This window comes from Hylobates moloch, unplaced genomic scaffold, assembly GCF_009828535.3.
Source record: "Hylobates moloch isolate HMO894 unplaced genomic scaffold, HMol_V3 SCAFFOLD_1, whole genome shotgun sequence".
Classification (NCBI taxonomy): domain Eukaryota; kingdom Metazoa; phylum Chordata; class Mammalia; order Primates; family Hylobatidae; genus Hylobates; species Hylobates moloch.
The window spans coordinates 98,937,453-98,955,843 of NW_026652276.1; the positions used below are offsets into that span (position 1 = coordinate 98,937,453).

Here is an 18,391-nt window from a genome sequence, read left to right on the forward strand (position 1 = left end):
TTTTTTTTTTTTTTTTTTGAGACGGAGTCTGGCTCTGTCACCCAGGCTGGAGTGCGGTGGCGGAGTCTGGCTCTGTCACCCAGGCTGGAGTGCGGTGGCGCAATCTAGGCTCACTGCAACCTCCGCCTCCCGGGTTCAAGCGCTTCTCCTGCCTCAGCCTCCTGAGTAGCCGGGATTACAGGCATGCATCACCATGCCCGGCTAATTTTATTTGTATTTTTAGTAGAGACGGGGTTTCTCCATGTTGGTCAGGCTGGTCTCGAACTCCCGACCTCAGGTGACCCACCCGCCTTGGCCTCCCAGAGTGCTGGGATTACAGGCGTGAGCCACCGCGCCCGGCAATTTTTTTGTATTTTTAGTAGAGAAGGGGTTTCACTCTGCTCACTGCAAGTCCCCCTGCGTTTCACTCATTCCTGCCTCAGCCTTCGAATACTGGAATACAGGCCCCCCACCACGCCTAGTAGAGACAGGGTTTCACCGTGGTCTTGATCTCCTGACCTCGTGATCCACCCGCCTCGGCCTCCCAAAGTGCTGGGATTACAAGCGTGAGCCACCGCGCCCGGCCGATCTAAATCTCTTAACCTCGTGATCCGCCCGCCTCTGCCTTCCAAAGTGCTGGGATTACAGGCGTAAGCCACCGCGCCTCGCCCATTTTTCTTCTTTTATCTGATAACCTTACTCCCCTCCACAAACACACAGCCAAAGAAACGAATTGCGTCGCTCTTGAATCATAGAATAATTCTAAATTGTTATGATTAAATAGGAGGGGCGGGGCCCTGTCCATCACGTGACGCTCCCGGTGCTGTCTGCGGCCGTTGATTGGTCTGGGCGGGGAGGGAGGCCGTTGATTGGTTCGGACCCACTCGCGCGGGCGCCACTCTCTTTGTCTGACAAGAGAGTCTCGAAGCCTCCGCGGTCCTAGAGGGGCCGCTGGCAGGGACGCTTCGCTCGGCGCGCGCAGGTGGAGCCAGTGAGAGGCTCTGAGGCTGCCAGAGTGGTTGTGTCCGTTGCTCGGGTAAGGGGTGATTCGCTGAGGGGCGCGGACCCGACAGACCCAGGTCGGGCCCAGGAACCCCGAGAGGAGAGCCCAGCCCCTGGTGGAGGCGGCGCGGCGGAGATTCGGAGGCGTCAGCAGGTTTGGGGAGAAGGAAACGAGTGTTGTGGGGGGCGTGGGTGCAGGGGGGAGGCCACTGCGGAGACCCCCGGCTCTCAGGGGACGCTCCGGGCCTGTGCGGCGGCTCTCGGGGCCCGTGGCACCGGCTTTTGAGTATTTTCGGCGGTGTCAAGTCTTCAGCAGTGAGAGGAGCAAAGTCCGAAGAATGAATGGCTGGTGAACGCCGGGACTTGGTTTTGTTAGAGTGGGAGATGAGCTGTGGTTGTCAGTGGAAGGTGTTCACGTGATTGTGAAGCGGCATTTTGGATTTTGTCAAAAGTTAACAGTCCCTTCCAGCTAAAGTTTTAAGAGTTTATTGTGCATGCAGAGGAACAGCTGGCAAATTGTTCCAGTGGCAGCTTGGAAAGCTAAATGAGGAAGTGCAGTGATCTTGATTGTAATTGGCCATTATTAACGTGCATTCCTTCTAGGGTAAGTTGAGCTGGATCAGCCTTGCATCTGTAGCTGATTGGTTCAGTTTATCATGCGAACGAGAAAAAAGCTTTCCTGGTCAGCGCACACTTTTCAGGGAAATAAGGAATTGTTGTTGCTGTTGTGTTTGAGACGAAGTGTTACTGTTGCCCAATCTGGAGTACAGTGGCCCAATCTCGACTCACTGCAACCTCCAACTCCCGGGTTTAAGCGATTCTCCTGCCTCAGCCTCCTGAGTATCTGGGACTACAGGCACGCGCCACCATGCCCGGCTAATTTTTGTATTTTTAGTAGAGACGGGGTTTCACTATGTTGGCCAGGCTGTTCTTGAACTCCTGACCTCGCGATCCGCCCGCCTCGGCCTCCCAAAGTGCTGGGATTTACAGGCGTGAGCCACCGCGCCCGGCCTGTTGTTTTTAAGAGAGACAGGGTCTCGCTCTGTCACCCAGGGTGGAGTGTAGTGGTGCCATCATAGTTCACTGCAGTCTCCAACTCCTGAACTCAACGGAGAAATCAATGTATTTTAAATGCCTTACGTGGCTGTGGGTGGTTGGCCTAGGGCCGTACCCAAAACATGGCCTCCATTTAATTTTTCATTAGCAAGTCTGACATTCAGATGTACAGCCTTCACAGACATACTCAGTAAATACAGTGCAGGAGTGTCCAATCTCTTGGCTTCCCTGGGCCACATTGGAAGAAGAATTGTCTTGGACTACACATAAAATACACAAACACTAAAAATAGCTGATGAGCTAAAAAAAAAAAAAATCGCAAAACAATCTCATAAGGTTTTTTTTTTTTTTTTTTGAGACGGAGTCTTTCTCTGTCCCCCAGGCTGGAGTGCAGTGGCGCGATCTCGGCTCACTGCAAGCTCCGCCTCCCGGGTTCACGCCATTCTCCTGCCTCAGCCTCCCGAGTAGCTGGGACTACAGGCGCCCGCCAACACGCCCGGCTAATTTTTTGTATTTTTAGTAGAGACGGGGTTTCACCGTGTTAGCCAGGATGGTCTCGATCTCCTGACCTCGTGATCCGCCCGCCTCGGCCTCCCAAAGTGCTGGGATTACAGGCTTGAGCCACCGCGCCCGGCCTATCTCATAAGGTTTTAAGAAAGTTTACAAATTTGTGTTGGGTTGGATTCAAACTCGTCCTGGGCCATATGCGGCCCACAGGCTGAGGGTTGGACAAGTTTGGTGTAGAGAATGAAAGGGATGAGGCCTCTGCTCCAGCCTTGGAGCCATTGATCAGGATAGTTTTTAGAGTGTACCTCTTTGCTTAAAAGGCAGAGGGTCCACCCTGGGCAACATAGCAAGGCCCCATCTACAAAAAAACTACAAACAGCTGGGCGTGGTGGTGCGCTCTTGCAGTCCCATCTACTTAGGAGACTGAGGCAGGAGCATTGCGTAAGCCCAAGAGTTGGAAGCTACAGTGAGCCATGATTACACCACTGCACTCCAGCCTGGGTGATAGAGGGAGACTCCTAAAAAAAAAAAAAAAAAAAAAAAAAAAGGCAAAGGGTCTTCTAAACTGTTTTCAGGGAAGGTGAACTGTGTTTGAGGGGCATCCATTAAAATGAAAGTGAATTTCATTAAAATTCACCCTGAGTTAGAAAGCAAGTCTGTAGGCTGGGCACAGTGGCTCACACCTGTAATCACAGCACTTTGGGAGGCTAAGGTGGTTGGATCACCTGAGATCAGGAGTTCAAGACCAGCCTGACCAACATGGTGAAACCCCATCTCAACTAAAAATACAAAAAAAGTAGCTGGGCATGGCAGCGGGCGCCTGTAATCCCAGCTACTTCTGGAGGCTGAGGCAGGAGAATCGCTTGAACCCAGGAGGCGGAGGTTGCAGTGAGCAGAGATCACACCATTGCACTCCAGCCTGCACAACAAGAGTGAAACTCTGTTTAAAAAAAAAAAAAAAAATAGCAAGTCTGTAATTGTTACTGTTGCTGAATCCTGCTAGCAAATCACCAGGCTAGAGGTGAGAGTTGAGTGACCCCTTCAGAACACCTTCAGAGGGGGCTTGTCAGCAGGTGGAGCTGGCTATAGGAGCAGGGTTGGAAATACGTAAGTAGATTTAGAAAAAGAAAAGCTGGTGAACTAGAATCCGTAGGATAACTAGACTCAGACATCCTGTGTGATAGGGGAGGGGAGCATTTAGCCTTCTCCTGTTGGTCCTATAAAGGGAGTGGGGAGCAAAATTTTGGATAAAGCTATTATTGATCAAGTCCTGATTTGGGGCCGGTGCCTCAGAGGCTATGGTTTGGCTTCCAGAGCTGGTTGCTGCAGGGTGTGGATCAGAGTGCTATTTTTTTTTTTTTTTTTTTTTTTTTTTTTTAGATGGAGTCTCGCTCTGTCACCAGGCTGGAGTACAGTGGTACAATCTCAGTTCACTGCAACCTCCGCCTCCCAGCTTCAAGCGATTCTCCTGCCTCAGCCTCCCAAGTAGCTGGGACTACAGGCGCATGCCACCTCGCCCAGGTAATTTTTTGTATTTTAGTAGAGACAAGCTTTCACCATGTTGGCCAGGATGGTCTCCATCTTCTGACCTCGTGATCCACCCGCCTCAGCCTCCCAAAGTGCTGGGATTACAGGCTTGAGCCACTGTGCCTGGCCAGAGTGCTATGTTTATATGTGGTCTATCTGCTGTCCCTTTGTATATGAGGTGCTGAGGATGACATGTTCTAGGGAGAAGGTGAGGGCAGGGCTGCAGTTTCTCTTAGATAGAGCTTGGGAAATTGATCTAGCCTCAGAAATTCCTAGACTTATTGTAGCGGCTCATGCATTTCATCACATGTTCCAACACCAAACACAGGGACTTTGTATTAAGCTTTGTCTGTGGGCCCCGTTGGAATTCCTGGTCCCAGATCTGCCAACCAAGAGAGCTTCAAATTAGGGCTGGCCTTACTGACTATCTTTTTTTCTTCTCCAGCTCAGCCTGACGCCCAGGATCCCACCCCTTGCAAAAGACCAGGCCATGGAAGCCATGTTCCCACCAGCCAGGGGGAAGGTGAGCTGTGCCTCCCCCTCTGCTTCGTCAGCATAGTCACTGCCACCAGCAGCTCCTTCCTCAGATTGAGCCCTCTTGATCAATGCGGGGAGTTTTCCTTCTTAGTGTGATGTAGAGAGCTTAGCCTCTGGAGTCACATGGGCTCCCTTCAGCAAGTTACAGAAATACTCCGGCTCCAGTTTTCTTTTCTGTAAAATGGGTCAGTGAGAGTGCCTATCATAGCAAGTTGTGAAGATTCAGTGAAAAACACCCTGTGAAGTCCTTTGTGCAGTATCTGGTTACAGTTTAGCACTGTGTTACGTTATTGCTCTTATTACTGCAGTAGTTGCCCATCGTTTCTGTCTGTGAGCATTATTGTGCACCTACTGCTGTACGCTCCAGGTGCCATCTTCTGTGCTGAGAGATCAACTCTTACCTGTAGGAGATTACAACCTGATTAGAGAGATAGATGTGTAAGGAACTTCTCATAATAAATTCTGAACTGTTCCTATGAAAGGGTATAATGGAAAGTCAGTTATTGAATTTGTAGCATTATGGAGGGTGATTAGAAGGGACTGAGTTGTTTTGTCTTTTTTTTTGACGGAGTCTCACTCTGTTGCCAGGCTGCAGTGCAGTGGCGCGATCTCAGCTCACTGCATCCTCCGCCTCCCGGGTTCAAGTGATTATCCTGCCTCAGCCTCCCGAGTAGCTGGGACTACAGGCGAGTGCCACCACGCCCAGCTAATTTTTGTACTTTTAGTAGAGATGGGGTTTCACCATGTTGGCCAGAATGGTCTCAATCTCTTGACCTCGTGATCCGCCCACCTCAGCCTCCCAAAGTGCTTGGATTATAGGCCTGAGCCACCGTGCCCAGCCTGTGTTTTGTCTTTTTTTGAGACAGAGTTTCACTCTGTCTCCCAGGCTGGAATGCAGTGGCATGATCATGGCTCATGGCAGCCTTGACCTTCCCAGACTCAGGTGATCCTCCCACTTCAGCCTCCCAAGTAGCTGGGACCACAGGTACATGCCACCATGCCTGGTTAATTTTTGTATTGTTTGTAGAGACAGGGTTTCACCATGTTGCCCAGGTTGTTCTTAAACTCTTGGCTCCAGCCATCCATCAGCCTTGGCCTCCCAAAGTGCTGGGAATCCAGGTGTGAGCCACCACGCCCAGCCTAGAAGAGACTGAGTTTGAAAGAAAGGAGAGGCCCAGTGGCTCATGCCTGGAATCCCAGCACTTTGGGAGGCCGAGGTGGGTGGACTGCCTGAGGTCAGGAGTTTGACCAACATATAGTGAAACTCCATCTCTACTAAAAATACAAAAATTAGCTGGGTGTAGTGGCGCATGCCTATAATCCCATCTACTTGGGAAGCTGAGGCAGGAGAATCGCTTGAACCCAGGAGGTGGAGGTTGCAGTGAGCCGAGATCGCACCATTACACTCTAGCCTGGGCAACAAGAGCGAAACTGTCTTTAAAAAAAAAAAAAAAAAACAAACCAAACAAACAAAAAATGAAACTTTTAAGCAACATTTGGTGCCCAGCTATCAATGTACAAGTCCTAGCTGTTGATGGGTTCTTGGAAACTGCAACTTTAAGGGAAACTATGTATATCAAAACCATTTTTTTTCCATCAGTGTTACAGTGAAACAAAGTTATTCAAGGACCTGCTGCTGTACATACTTTTGCTAAAAATCAGTTTCTGAGAACCTATTGTGGATGTTAGGACAGGAGTTACCATGCCACGATGACTCTGGGAGATGAAGCCATTTTATTCCCATGCTTGTTAACCTTGTGCAGGTGCGGGAATGCAGATGGCTGAGTAGGTCAGATTGAGGACATTGCAGTGCAGCTCTGGTAAAAGAGTGACATTCTGGATAATGGTGAGAAAGGGCCTGCAACCGTAGCAGTAGAACTCAGGTTTGATAGGCAGGAAAGAAAGTCCGTATAACTTGGGAGGTTCTGGTGTCTGCCTGCAGAGGGGAGCTACGTGAAGCTTCTCAGGATGGGAGTGGGCATTTCCTGTTACTGACCACTTACAGGACAGCAAACGTTTGCCCTTTCCCTGCACACATCCCCTCTGAACCCATGCAGTGTCTTGTGAGAGCAGAGAGTGTGTAGACAGCCACTGGGCCCCTTTGCCCTGAGGGCTGCAGTGGTGTGGGAGGGAGAGTGTGGCAGCTTCAGTGCTCAGCCCACTGGAGGGGGCAGTCACTTGCAGATGTAATGTCCCCTGTGCTCACTGTGCTGTGTCCACCGTTGCCCACTCTGGATATGCTCCCCAGGCATCTGCGCCTTGGTCTGTACCTTTTATATTCTCCAGCAACGGGCTCCCCTGGTCTCCAGCATCTGCTTGGCTTGTGGCAATGGGATGAAGTGGGTTGGAGGACGGGGGACAGGGCTCCGGAGGCCTGGGGAAAACTGAGGCTGGGTTTCTCTTCCCATGGCTCCCTCCCCACTGAGCTGTGCCATGGGTGTGGCTGCATCCTGTTCGGCCGCAGCTGCAGTCTTGCTCCCCTTCCAGCAGCCTTCTGGGCTCCAGCAGCCCTCCCCACCTTACCCCTTCAGACCTAGCAGGCCCTGGTTCCCCAGGGTGGCCAGGACCTGCGAGCTTCCACATTTCTTGTTCATGTTCATTGAGACTATTCATCCCTTTGTAAATAGTCTGCACATTAACCAACCCCCCAGTGACCTCATCTCTTTCCTAAGGAACCTGGGGCAGAAGCAATAGGTTATTTTTATAGAGCAGGGGTCAGCAAACTGCCCTGGACTGCTTGGTAAAGTTTCCCGAAACACAGCTGTGCCCATTCGCTTACTTGTTGTCCACAGCTGCTTTTGTGCTCCAACACGAAGGCTGTTCCTCAGATTGTTGATTTGCTGTTCCTCAAATCAACAGCAGATTTGAGGAACTGGAACAGAGACCAGAGGGCCTGAAAAGCCTAAAATATTTGCCATCTGGCCCTTTAGAGATTAATTGTGTTGACCCCGTGGTATGGAAGCCAGCACATGTCTGGCCTGAGGGCCATCAGGCCTGAAAGGAGCCCCGAATATATTCCTTATGAATTAGGTGCCCTTGGCCCACACTCTTTACCTCCCAAACCTCGGTTTCCTCACCTGTGGAATAATCATTGTGCATAAGTTATTTTAAGAATGGCAGTTACCTTTATCAGCTACTTTTCCAGGAGCTGCTCTCGTTTGAGGATGTGGCGATGTACTTCACCAGAGAGGAGTGGGGCCACCTCAACTTGGGTCAGAAGGACCTCTACCGAGATGTGATGTTGGAGAACTACAGGAACATGGTCTTGCTGGGTAGGACACGGCTTGAAGATTGGGCTTTGTCTGTGTTCTGAGTGTCTGTGCAAGCCCTTAGTCCCTTATCTGCAATTCCAGAATCAGAAAAAGCGGTGAAAACCGAAAGTTTTTTTCATAACTTGTGTGGCTATAAGCCCTGACCAGACATCACCACAGTGAAACCTGACCTCATCCTACAGGAAACTGTTTATTGTCTTTATTTTTCCAACTTGGTGTGCATATCTGTATATCCAACTTCAGAAATAACAGTGTAGGCCAGGTGCGGTGGCTCACACCTGTAATCCCAGCACTTTGGGATTCCGAGGCGGGTGGATCACATGAGGTCAGTAGTTCGAGACCAGCCTGGCCAATATGGTGAAACCCATCTCTACTTAAGATGAAAAAATTAGCCTGGTGTGGTGGTGCACGCTTGTAGTCCCAGTTACTTGGGAGGCTGAGGCAGGAGAATCGCTTGAACCTGGGAGGCAGAGGTTGCACTGAGCCGAGATCATGCCACTGCATTCCAGCCTGGGTGACAGAGCGATACTCCCTCTCAAAAGAAAACAAAACAACAACAAAAATAACAGTGTATTTAAGGGCACCACTCCAAACCCTACTGGGGATGATACGTTATGTAAAATATTTACACCAGGTCACCTTTCTGAAATTGGAAAAATTCTGACTCCTGAAACACATCTGGTCCTAAGGGTTTCACATAAGGGACTGGGGACAGTGAATAGTCGTGTTGTGTTAGGGCTCAGACCTAGACACTTCATGCGTTCTTCACTCTCACTCTGTGTTCCTCATCTGTAAGACCTCCAGGAGTTGAGAATTATGGTAGATTTACATTCCAAAAGTTCACTTCTTATGCTCTTGAAAGTCTTTTTCTTTCTTGGAAATGGGTAACTTCTTGGTGTGTAACATTAGTGGGTGCTCAGGAAATGATTTTCAACCAACCTCATTTCTGAACCTTCACTGCTTCCATCTTTTCAGGAGCCTACCCTGTCCTATTCCACTGTAGTCTCCCACTGTGGGAGTTGCCTTGCTAAATAGTTTTCTTTCTGGGGCCACATGTTTAACCCTTGCACTGACACTCTTAGCACAGAGTCTTGACCACCTCTTGTGGGATCGTCCACCCACCTCTGGATTTTTATAATTTTAATTTTCCCTTTAAAAGCATTACAAGAGCATACATAAGTACATGGAAGGCATAGAAAAGGAGGAGGAGAAGAGGAAAGTGTTCATGGGTAACACTGTTAATATTTTGGAAGGTTTCCTGCCAGTCTTTTTTTCCTATGCCTTTACAAAAGTAGCTGAGCATATTCTATGTGTAATCCTGTAAACTGTTTTAAATTTAACATTATTGTATCAGCATTTCCCCACAGAATCAGTAAACGAGCATAATATAATTCCATTGTGTGGTCCATAATAATATTTCATTGTTTTCCCATGTGGGAACATTGAGCTTGGCTTTGTTTTTGTTCGTTGGTTTACTTGTGTATTTATAATGTTTGAATAGATGTTTCTGAGTATAAATCTTTGTATGAATTTTTTATCATTTTCCAAGATACTTTTCCAAAATCAGAATTTTGAAGTTAAATGAGATGGCACTTTAATCTTTATTGATTACTGAATGATTCTTCAACAAACTTTGTACTGTTTTGCATATCCAATAGTAACACTTGAGAGTGCTTTTTTTTTTTTTTTGAGACAGAGTTTCGCGCTTGTTGCCCAGGCTGGAGTACAATGGCGTGATCTCAGCTCACCACAACCTCTGCCTCCCCGGTTCAAGTGATTCTCCTGCCTCGGCCTCCTGAGTAGCTGGGATTACAGGCATGCGCCACCACACCTAGCTAATTTTGTATTTTTAGTAGAGACGGGGTTTCGCCATGTTGGTCAGGCTGGTCTCAAACTCCCAATCTCACGTGACCTGCCCACCTTGGCCTCCCAAAGTGCTGGGATTACAGGTGTGAGCCACCGTGCCCAGCTGAGAGTGCTTCTTTACTATATCACTGCCTTCTTTTATGGATTTTACTAGTTCTAAAAATAATTTTCATTATAGAAATTTTGGAAACTACATCAGTAAATAGAGTAGATAATAAAAATCACCTGCAGGCCTACTTTCCAGAAATAACTCTTGTTATTAACATTTTGGTTTACTTTTTCCCAGTCCGTCTATGTGTCTATTACAGGGAAAGGATCCCTTATCCAAAATGCTGGGGACCAAAAGTGTTTTGGACTTCCGATTTTTTTTTTGGATTTTGGAATACTCATAAATATATAATAAGATAATTTGAGGATCTGACAAGAAATTCACTTTTGTTTCATATACACCTTAGACATGTAGCTTGAAGGTCCCTTTATTTTACCCTGGGGAAGGCTGAATTAACTGTGTTGTGCACCTGCGTTTTGACTGCCACTGGTCACATGAGGTCAGGTGTGGAACTCTCCACTTTTGTCAGGTTAGCGCTGAGAAAGTTTTGGATTTGGGAGCATTTTGGATTAGGGATGTTCAAACTGTATTAATTATTTACACACACATAACATACACACTACATAGTTTTTTAAAACAAAATTTGGGGCCAGGCATGGTGGCTTACACCTGTAATCCCAGCACTTTGGGAGGGAGGCGGAGGGGGGCAGATCACCTGAGGTCGGGAGTTCGAGACCAGCCTGAGCAACATGGAGAAACCCTGTGTCTGCTAAAAATACAAAATTAGTCGGGCGTGGTGGCACATGCCTGTAATCTCAGCTATTCCAGAGACTGAGGCAGGAGAGAACACTTGAACCCGGGAGGCGGAGGTTGTGGTGAGCCGAGATTCTGCCATTGCACTCCAGCCTGGGCAACAAGAGCAAAACTCCGTCTCAAAAAAAAAAAATTTGGATCATGCTATACATGAGTTTTGTATTCTGCTTTAAAATATATAGGCAGTGTTTTTCTATTTTAATAAATAGTTGGGCCGGGCACGGTGGCTCACGCCTGTAATCCCAGCACTTTGGGAGGCCGAGACAGGTGGATCACCTGAGGTCAGGAGTCCGAGACCAGCTTGGCCAACATGGTGAAACCTCATCTCTACTAAAAATGCAAAAATTGGCCGGGCGCGGTGGCTCACGCTTGTAATCCCAGCACTTTGGGAGGCCGAGGCGGGCGGATCACGAGGTCAGGAGATCGAGACCACGGTGAAACCCCGTCTCTACTAAAAATACAAAAAATTAGCCGGGCGTGGTGGCGGGCGCCTGTAGTCCCAGCTACTCGGAGAGGCTGAGGCAGGAGAATGGCGTGAACCCGGGAGGCGGAGCCTGCAGTGAGCCGAGATTGCGCCACTGCACTCCAGCCTGGGCGACAGAGCGAGACTCCGTCTCAAAAAAAAAAAAAAAAAAAAATGCAAAAATTAGCTGGGCATGGTGGCCACATGCCTGTAATTCCAGCTACTTGGGAGGCCAAGGCAGGAGAATCACTTGAACCCGGGAGGCGGAGGTTGCAGTGAGCAGAGATGGTGCCAGTGCACTGCAGCCTGGATGACAGGAGTGAAACTCCGTCTCAAAAATAAATAAATAAATAAAAATACAAATACAAAAATTAGCCGGGTGGGGGCGACAGAGCAGACACTCCATCTCAAAATAAATAAATAAATAAATTTATAAATAAATAAATAGTTGGCTAAGTACAGTGGCTCAAGTCTGTAATCCCAGCACTTTGGGAGGCTGAGGCGGGTGGATCACCTGAGGTCAGGAGTTCGAGACCAGCCTGGCCAACATGGTGAAACCCTATCTCTAATAAAAATACAAAACTTAGCAAAGCGTGGGGGCACTGTGCCTGTAGTTCCAGCTACTTGGGAGGCTGAGGCAGAAGAATTACTTGATCCTGGGAGGCTGAGGTTGCAGTGAGCCGAGATTGTCACTCCAGCCTGGGTGACAGAGTAAGATTCTGTCTCAAAAATAAAAAAAAAAACAATTGAATACAAGGATTTTTAATATCTGCCTAATACTTATGCCTTCATCGCATTAATGTGCTACGCTTGATTTAATTGTTCCCTTTTGATATTCAGTTTATTTCCAGTTTGATGCTGCAGTACCACTGTGCTGAACGTCTCTGGCACATTCATCTTGGTTGCAATTGTACTTTAGGCTATATTTCTAAGAGTGAAATGACCACAGCCAAAGGTATGAACATTGTTCAGGCTTTCAATAAAGACTGCCAGATATTTACAAAGATTGTGCCAATCTCTATTCTCACCACCACTTTTGATTATTGTCCTTATCTCTGCTTGCCACTAAGCCCCGGGCCATGTCTCTGTAACTCACTAACGGCCACATCCCATTTACTTCCCCATGAGTAGGATTTCAGTTTCCCAAACCTGAGGTGATCTGTCAGCTGGAGAACTGGGACGAGCAGTGGATCCTGGATCTACCGAGAGCTGGGAATAGGAAGGCTTCCGGTAGTGCTTGCCCAGGTGGGTGAGGAAGAGACCCAGGCGAGTGGAATCAGGAAGAGGAAGGGAAGGCACGTTAGTGAAGCCCCTTCTGTGTGCCAGACGCTGAGCCAGGTGCTGGGCATATATTATCCCACTTCTTCATCCCTACTGCCCTGTGAAGTGGGGGGAAGATCGGCATCCCCATTTCCCAGATGAAGAAACTAAGATTAAGAAATCTTGGCTGGGCGCCGTGGTGCATTCCTGTAATCCTACTTTAGGAGGCCAAGTCGGGCGGATCACCTGAGGCCAGGAGTTGACCAGCCTGGCCAACATGGTGAAACCCTGTCTCTACTGAAAATACAAAAATTAGCCATGCGTAGTGGCGTGTGCCTGTAATCCCAGCTACCTGGGAGGCTGAGGCAGGAGAATCGCCGGAACCTGGGAGGCAGAGGCTGCAGTGAGCTGAGATCACGCCACTGCCCTCCAGCCTGGGTGACAGGGCAAGACTCTGTCTCAATTTAAAAATATATATATATATCACAGGCCTGGTATGGGGGCTCACACCGGTAATCCCAGCACTTTGGGAGGCAGAGGCAGGAGGATCACTTGAGCCCAGGCATTCACGATCACCCTGGGTGACATGGTGAAACCCCATCTCTACAAAAAATACAAATTTAAACTGGGTGTGGTGGCGCATGCCTGTAGTCCTAGCTACTCAGGAGGCTGAGGTGCGAGGACTGCTTGAGCCTGGGAGGCAGAGGTTGCAGTGAGCTGAGATTACATGACTGTACTCCAGTATGGGTGACAGAGCAAGACTGTCTCAAAAAAGAACTCTCACAGTTGGGAGGTGGACACTGGGGTTTGACTTCAAGTCTAGAACGCTTATCCTCTCTCTCCTGCAGGAAAAAGTGCTGATCCGATGCAGATGCTCTAGTGTTTTCTAAGTGACAGCTCTTAGAGCACTCTAGATGCCCCTTGATTCCACCCTCATTACTTGTCCTCTCTCTGTGCTGCCTCTTGTTCCCTTGCTTTGTTTTGTTTTCATATTACTCCTGTATTTCCTGACATCTGCATTTTTCTACTTACTATGTCCTGATGCAGCTGCTCCTGTTTTTCACATCCAAGGTTTCTCCTCCATGGCACTACTGACGTTTTGGGCTGATGAATTCTTTGGGGGCAGGATGGGGGCATGTCCTGTGCATTTTAGGATGTTGAGTAGCAGCCCTGGCCTGCATCCACTAGATACCAGTTGAACCTCCCCAGGTGTGACAACCAGAAATGTCTCCAGACATTGTCCAAACCCTGTTCACCCCTAGTTGAGACCCATTGCTCTATTCAGTTGGCTTTTGTCCCTACTTCCCTCTGGTTCCTTTTCTATTCTATCCTATACTTTGTCCATTTTTAAGCAGATGTTTCACCTAGAATTATTAAAAACATGTATCTAGGCTGGGTACCGTGGCTCACACCTGTAATCCCAGCACTTTTGGAGGCTGAGACGGGCAGATCGCTTGAGGCCAGGAGTTTGAGACCAGCCTGGCCAACATGGCGAAATATCATCTCTACTAAAAATACAAAAACTAGCTGGGCGTGGTGGTGTATGCCTGTAATCCCAGCTACTCAGGAGGCTAAGGAATGAGAATCTCTTGAACCCAGAAATTGGAGGTTGCAATGAGTTGAGATCATGCCACTGCACTCCAGCCTGGGCATGTCTCAAACAAAAAGCATGTATCTTGAAGCATAACATGCTACCTCTTTGATATTTATTTGGCACCACTGAGTACCTAGAGTAAGTTTTTCTAATAATGGTGATGGGCTCTGCTCTCACATTCTCTGGCATACACACTCGTACATTTTTAGTGAGTTTGTTGGTGCCGAGAGCTCTTTTTGTTATGAGAGTGAAGAGTCCAGTGAAATTCAGAATTTTGGGCTGGGTGCGGTGGCTCACACCTGTAATCCCAGCACTTTGGGAGGCTGAGGTGGGTGGATCACCTGAGGTCAGGAGTTCGAGACCAGCCTGACCAACATGGTGAAGCCCCGTCTCTACTAAAAATAACAAAAATTAGCTGAGCATGATGGCTGGCATCTGTAATCCTAGCTACCCCAGAGGCTGAGGCAGGGGAATCACTTGAACCCAGGAGGCAGAGGTTGCAGTGAGCTGAGATCATGCCACTGCACTCCAGCCTGGGCGATAGAGACTCCATCTCAAAAAAAAATTTCAGAGTTTTGGCCTCTTGAGTCTGATGATGTAAACAAGAGATCACCTCTTAGCTTCATTTGATTATCCTAGACCCCTAACAGTTGGCTTCTCTTCCTTTTTTTCTTCTGCAGTGAATAGGTCATTTACATCTTTTCTTGTTATTTGGCTAGGTTCTGAAGCCAGACACAAGATGAAAAAGCTAACTCCAAAACAGAAATTTTCTGAAGATTTAGAGTCATATAAGATATCAGTGGTAATGCAGGAATCAGCTGAGAAACTTTCAGAAAAGTTACATAAGTGTAAAGAATTTGTGGACAGTTGCAGGCTTACTTTCCCTACTAGTGGTGATGAATACAGCAGGGGCTTCCTTCAAAACCTTAACCTTATTCAAGATCAGAACGCACAAACAAGGTGGAAGCAGGGCAGATATGATGAGGATGGCAAACCCTTCAATCAAAGATCTTTGCTTTTGGGGCACGAGCAAATTCTCACAAGAGCAAAGTCTTATGAATGCAGTGAATGTGGAAAAGTCATTAGGCGTAAGGCATGGTTTGATCAACATCAAAGAATTCACTTTTTAGAGAATCCTTTTGAGTGTAAGGTCTGTGGGCAAGCCTTCAGACAGCGGTCAGCTCTTACGGTCCATAAACAGTGTCACCTGCAAAACAAGCCATACAGATGTCATGACTGTGGAAAGTGTTTTCGGCAGCTCGCGTATCTTGTTGAACATAAGAGGATTCACACCAAAGAAAAACCCTATAAATGTAGCAAATGTGAAAAAACGTTTAGTCAGAATTCAACCCTTATTCGACATCAGGTGATCCACAGTGGAGAAAAACGCCATAAATGCCTTGAGTGTGGAAAAGCCTTTGGCCGGCATTCAACCCTTCTATGTCATCAACAGATTCACAGTAAACCGAACACCCACAAATGCAGTGAATGTGGACAGTCCTTTGGTCGGAATGTGGATCTCATTCAGCATCAAAGAATCCATACAAAGGAGGAATTCTTTCAATGTGGAGATTGTGGGAAAACGTTTAGTTTTAAGAGGAATCTTTTTCGACATCAGGTCATTCACACTGGAAGCCAACCCTACCAATGCATCATATGTGGAAAATCTTTCAAGTGGCACACAAGCTTTATTAAGCACCAGGGCACTCACAAAGGACAGATATCTACGTGATATTAACTGGAAAGCAGTCATTGGAGGACTAGAACTTATAAACCTCTACTTCAAGTGTGTATCACGTGATTGTTTCTATGAAAAGCAATAAATGTAACAAAGGGTTTTTCTATGGGAGCCCTCTTTGTGTAGCCAATCTGTAGTGAAGAAACGCTTAAAAGGAAATGTTAGCCTGGGCAACACAGTGAGATCCTGTCTCTACAAAAAATAACAAAGCCAGGTGTGGTGGCTCACACCTCCAGTCCCAGCTACTAAGAAGGCTGAGGTGGGAGGATTGCTTAAGCCCAGGAGTTCGAGGCTGCAGCGAGCCATGACATGTCACTGCACTCCAGCCTGGGTGACAGAGTGAGGCTGTCTCAAAAAAGAGGGCCGGGTGCTGTGGCTCACGCCTGTAATCCCAGCACTTTGGGAGGCCGAGGCAGGTGGATCACAAGGTCAGGAGATCGAGACCATCCTGGCTAACACAGTGAAACCCCGTATCCACTAAAAAAATAAAAAAATTAGCCAGGCGTGGTGGCGGGCACCTGTAGTCCCAGCTATGCGGGAGGCCGAGGCAGGAGAATGGCATGAACCCAGGAGGCGGAGCTTGCAGTGAGCTGAGATTGTGCCACTGCACTCCAGCCTGGGCCACAGAGCGAGACTCCATCTCAAAAAAAAAAAAAAAAAAAAGGGAAAAGGTTATTAGGCTGTTGTGTCCACTCTCTTGCACCCTCTGTGCCCTCATTCCCTCCAGTCTAGTTAAGGCAGAAGGGAGCCACAGAAGCTTTGCCCTGTGGTCGCCAGGCTGGGGACCATTGCATGGGTTGTGAATGATTGAAGGTTTGAAGATGGCCAGGTGTGGTGTCGCATGTCTGTAATCCCAGCACTCTGGGAGGCTGAGGCTGGAGAATCACTTGAGGTCAGTTCAAAACCAGCCTGGCCAACATGGTGAAACCCCGTCTCTACTGAAAATACAAAAATTAGCCATTTGGGAGGCTGAGGCAGGAGAATCGCTTGGACCTGGGAGGTGGAGGTTGCAGTGAGCCAAGAACACACCACTGCACTCCAGCCTCGGCAACAGAGTGAGACTCCATCTCAAAAAAAAAAAAAAAAAATGATTGAAGAAGAATGCCTTTCCTGTATTACATACAACTATTACCTGCTAATGTATAGACTTAAAAAACAAAACTAAACTAAACTAAGGGCTACTCACTAGTAACTAGTGAGGTATGAAGAACTAAAAGTTGCCCATAATCAGGCTGCGTGTGGTGGCTCACACCTGTAATCCCAGCACTTTGGGAGGCCAAGGCGGGTGGATCACAAGGTCAGGAGTTCAAGACAAGCCTAGCCAAGATGGTGAAACCCCGTCTCTACTAAAAATACAAAAATTAGCCAGGCACAGTGGCAGGCGCCTATAATCCTAGCTACTTGGGAGGCTGAGGCAAGAGAATCACTTGAACCCGGGAGGCAGAGGTTGCAGTGAGCTGAGATTGCGCCACTGCACTCTAGCCTGGGTGACAGACCAAGACTCCATCTCAAAAAAAAAAAGTTGCCCATAATCTAAAATGAATGTGTTAGATTCTGGTAAGAGTTGTAAGTCAGCCCGGCGCAGTGGCTCATGCCTGTAATCCCAGCACTTTGGGAGGCCGAGGCGAGTGGATCATGAGGTCAGGAGTTTGAGACCAGCCTGGCCAATACGGTGAAACCCCATCTCTACTAAAAAATACAAAAATTAGCCGAGTGTGGTGGTGCACACCTGTAGTCCCAGCTACTCAGGAGGCTGAGGCAGGAGGATCGCTTGAACCTGGGAGGTGGAGGTTGCAGTGAGCTGAGATCGTGCCACTGCACTCCAGCCTGGGCGACAGAGCAAGACTCCGTCTCAAAAAAGAAAAAAAAAAAAAAAAAAGAGTTGTAAGTCAGTATTTGTAATAGGTGCCGTGGGCCCTGCCGAAGTCCCTCTGGCCTTACACCTTCTATGGGCTTCATCTGACTGTGTCTGCACCTTGTGGCCTGTGGGGTAATAAGACATCCCGGGAGCAGCCGTCAGCCAATCATTGATGGGAATTTGATAAACACCAAATTCTCCATCTCTCCATGTGTGGAAAACTCTGAAGCATGTGTTTTAGTTTCCAGAGGTTCCCCATGAATTGCACACAGGCACTCACCCAAGGTTGTCTCTTCCACCTTCCCTATAGTGTTGCAACCTCTCCCCAACAAATAAACTACTTGTATTCAAAAAGTGTCAATTATGTTCTCTGAGGAGCCATATCCCTTCTGTTTCCACAGTTATTCTAAGCACGTTCTGACATTCAGTTTAAATAGGTTGAGCTGAGTGTATTCTCCCTAGAGCTCAGCAAAGTAAGAGATCCATTTAAATTATTTTGATATCCTAAACATCATCCTATGTCTGTATTAAAAATTGCTCTAATTTGCCGGGCGTGGTGGTGGGCGCCTGTAATTCTAGCTACTCAGGAGGCTGAGACAGGAGAATTGCTTGAACCCGGGAGGTGGAGGTTACAGTGAGCCAAGATTGCACCACTGCACTCCAGCCTGGGCGACAGACCCCATGTCAAAAAACAAACAAACGTTGCTCTCAGGCTAGGTGCAGTGGGTCACATGTGTAATCCCCAACACTTTGGGATGCTGAGGCAGGTAGATCACTTCAACCCAGGAGTTTGAGACCAGCATGGCCAACATGGTGAAACCTCATTTTTTTTTTTTTTTTTTGAGATGGAGTCTCGCTCTGTTGCCCAGG

At 47.9% G+C, this 18,391-nt stretch overlaps 1 protein-coding gene across 11 annotated transcripts; it reads left to right on the forward strand.

The window, feature by feature from the left end:
• Positions 1-863: 863 nt before the first annotated feature.
• On the forward strand, positions 864-16,405 carry ZNF789 (zinc finger protein 789). 11 transcript variants are annotated; one of them, XR_009214605.1, is made up of 6 exons: positions 1,159-1,585; positions 3,925-4,065; positions 4,517-4,594; positions 7,754-7,880; positions 11,912-12,026; positions 14,645-14,786. XR_009214605.1 is itself a non-coding variant. In XM_058442993.1 (6 exons), the coding sequence occupies exons 1-6, from the start codon at positions 1,526-1,528 to the stop codon at positions 15,655-15,657; spliced, it is 1,533 nt and encodes a 510-aa protein (XP_058298976.1). In that variant the 5' UTR covers positions 1,161-1,525; the 3' UTR covers positions 15,658-16,405. The 11 variants fall into 11 exon arrangements, 9 of the variants coding, with proteins under 9 accessions (XP_032611850.1, XP_032611846.1, XP_058298987.1 ...); XR_009214606.1 differs by lacking the exon at positions 14,645-14,786 and adding an exon at positions 12,203-12,243; XM_058442993.1 differs by lacking the exon at positions 11,912-12,026 and adding an exon at positions 12,203-12,316 and having other exon boundaries at positions 1,161-1,585; positions 14,645-16,405.
• Positions 16,406-18,391: the final 1,986 nt, after the last annotated feature.

Bases quoted from the DNA above. Each gene is read 5' to 3' on its own strand.
- ZNF789 (XM_058442993.1), top strand. From the start codon at position 1,526: ATGAGGAAGTGCAGTGATCTTGATTGTAATTGGCCATTATTAACGTGC. The intron at 4,595-7,753 runs GTGAGCTGTGCC...CTACTTTTCCAG, and splicing joins TCCCACCAGCCAGGGGGAAG to GAGCTGCTCTCGTTTGAGGA. The intron at 12,317-14,644 runs GTGGGTGAGGAA...TTATTTGGCTAG, and splicing joins TTCCGGTAGTGCTTGCCCAG to GTTCTGAAGCCAGACACAAG.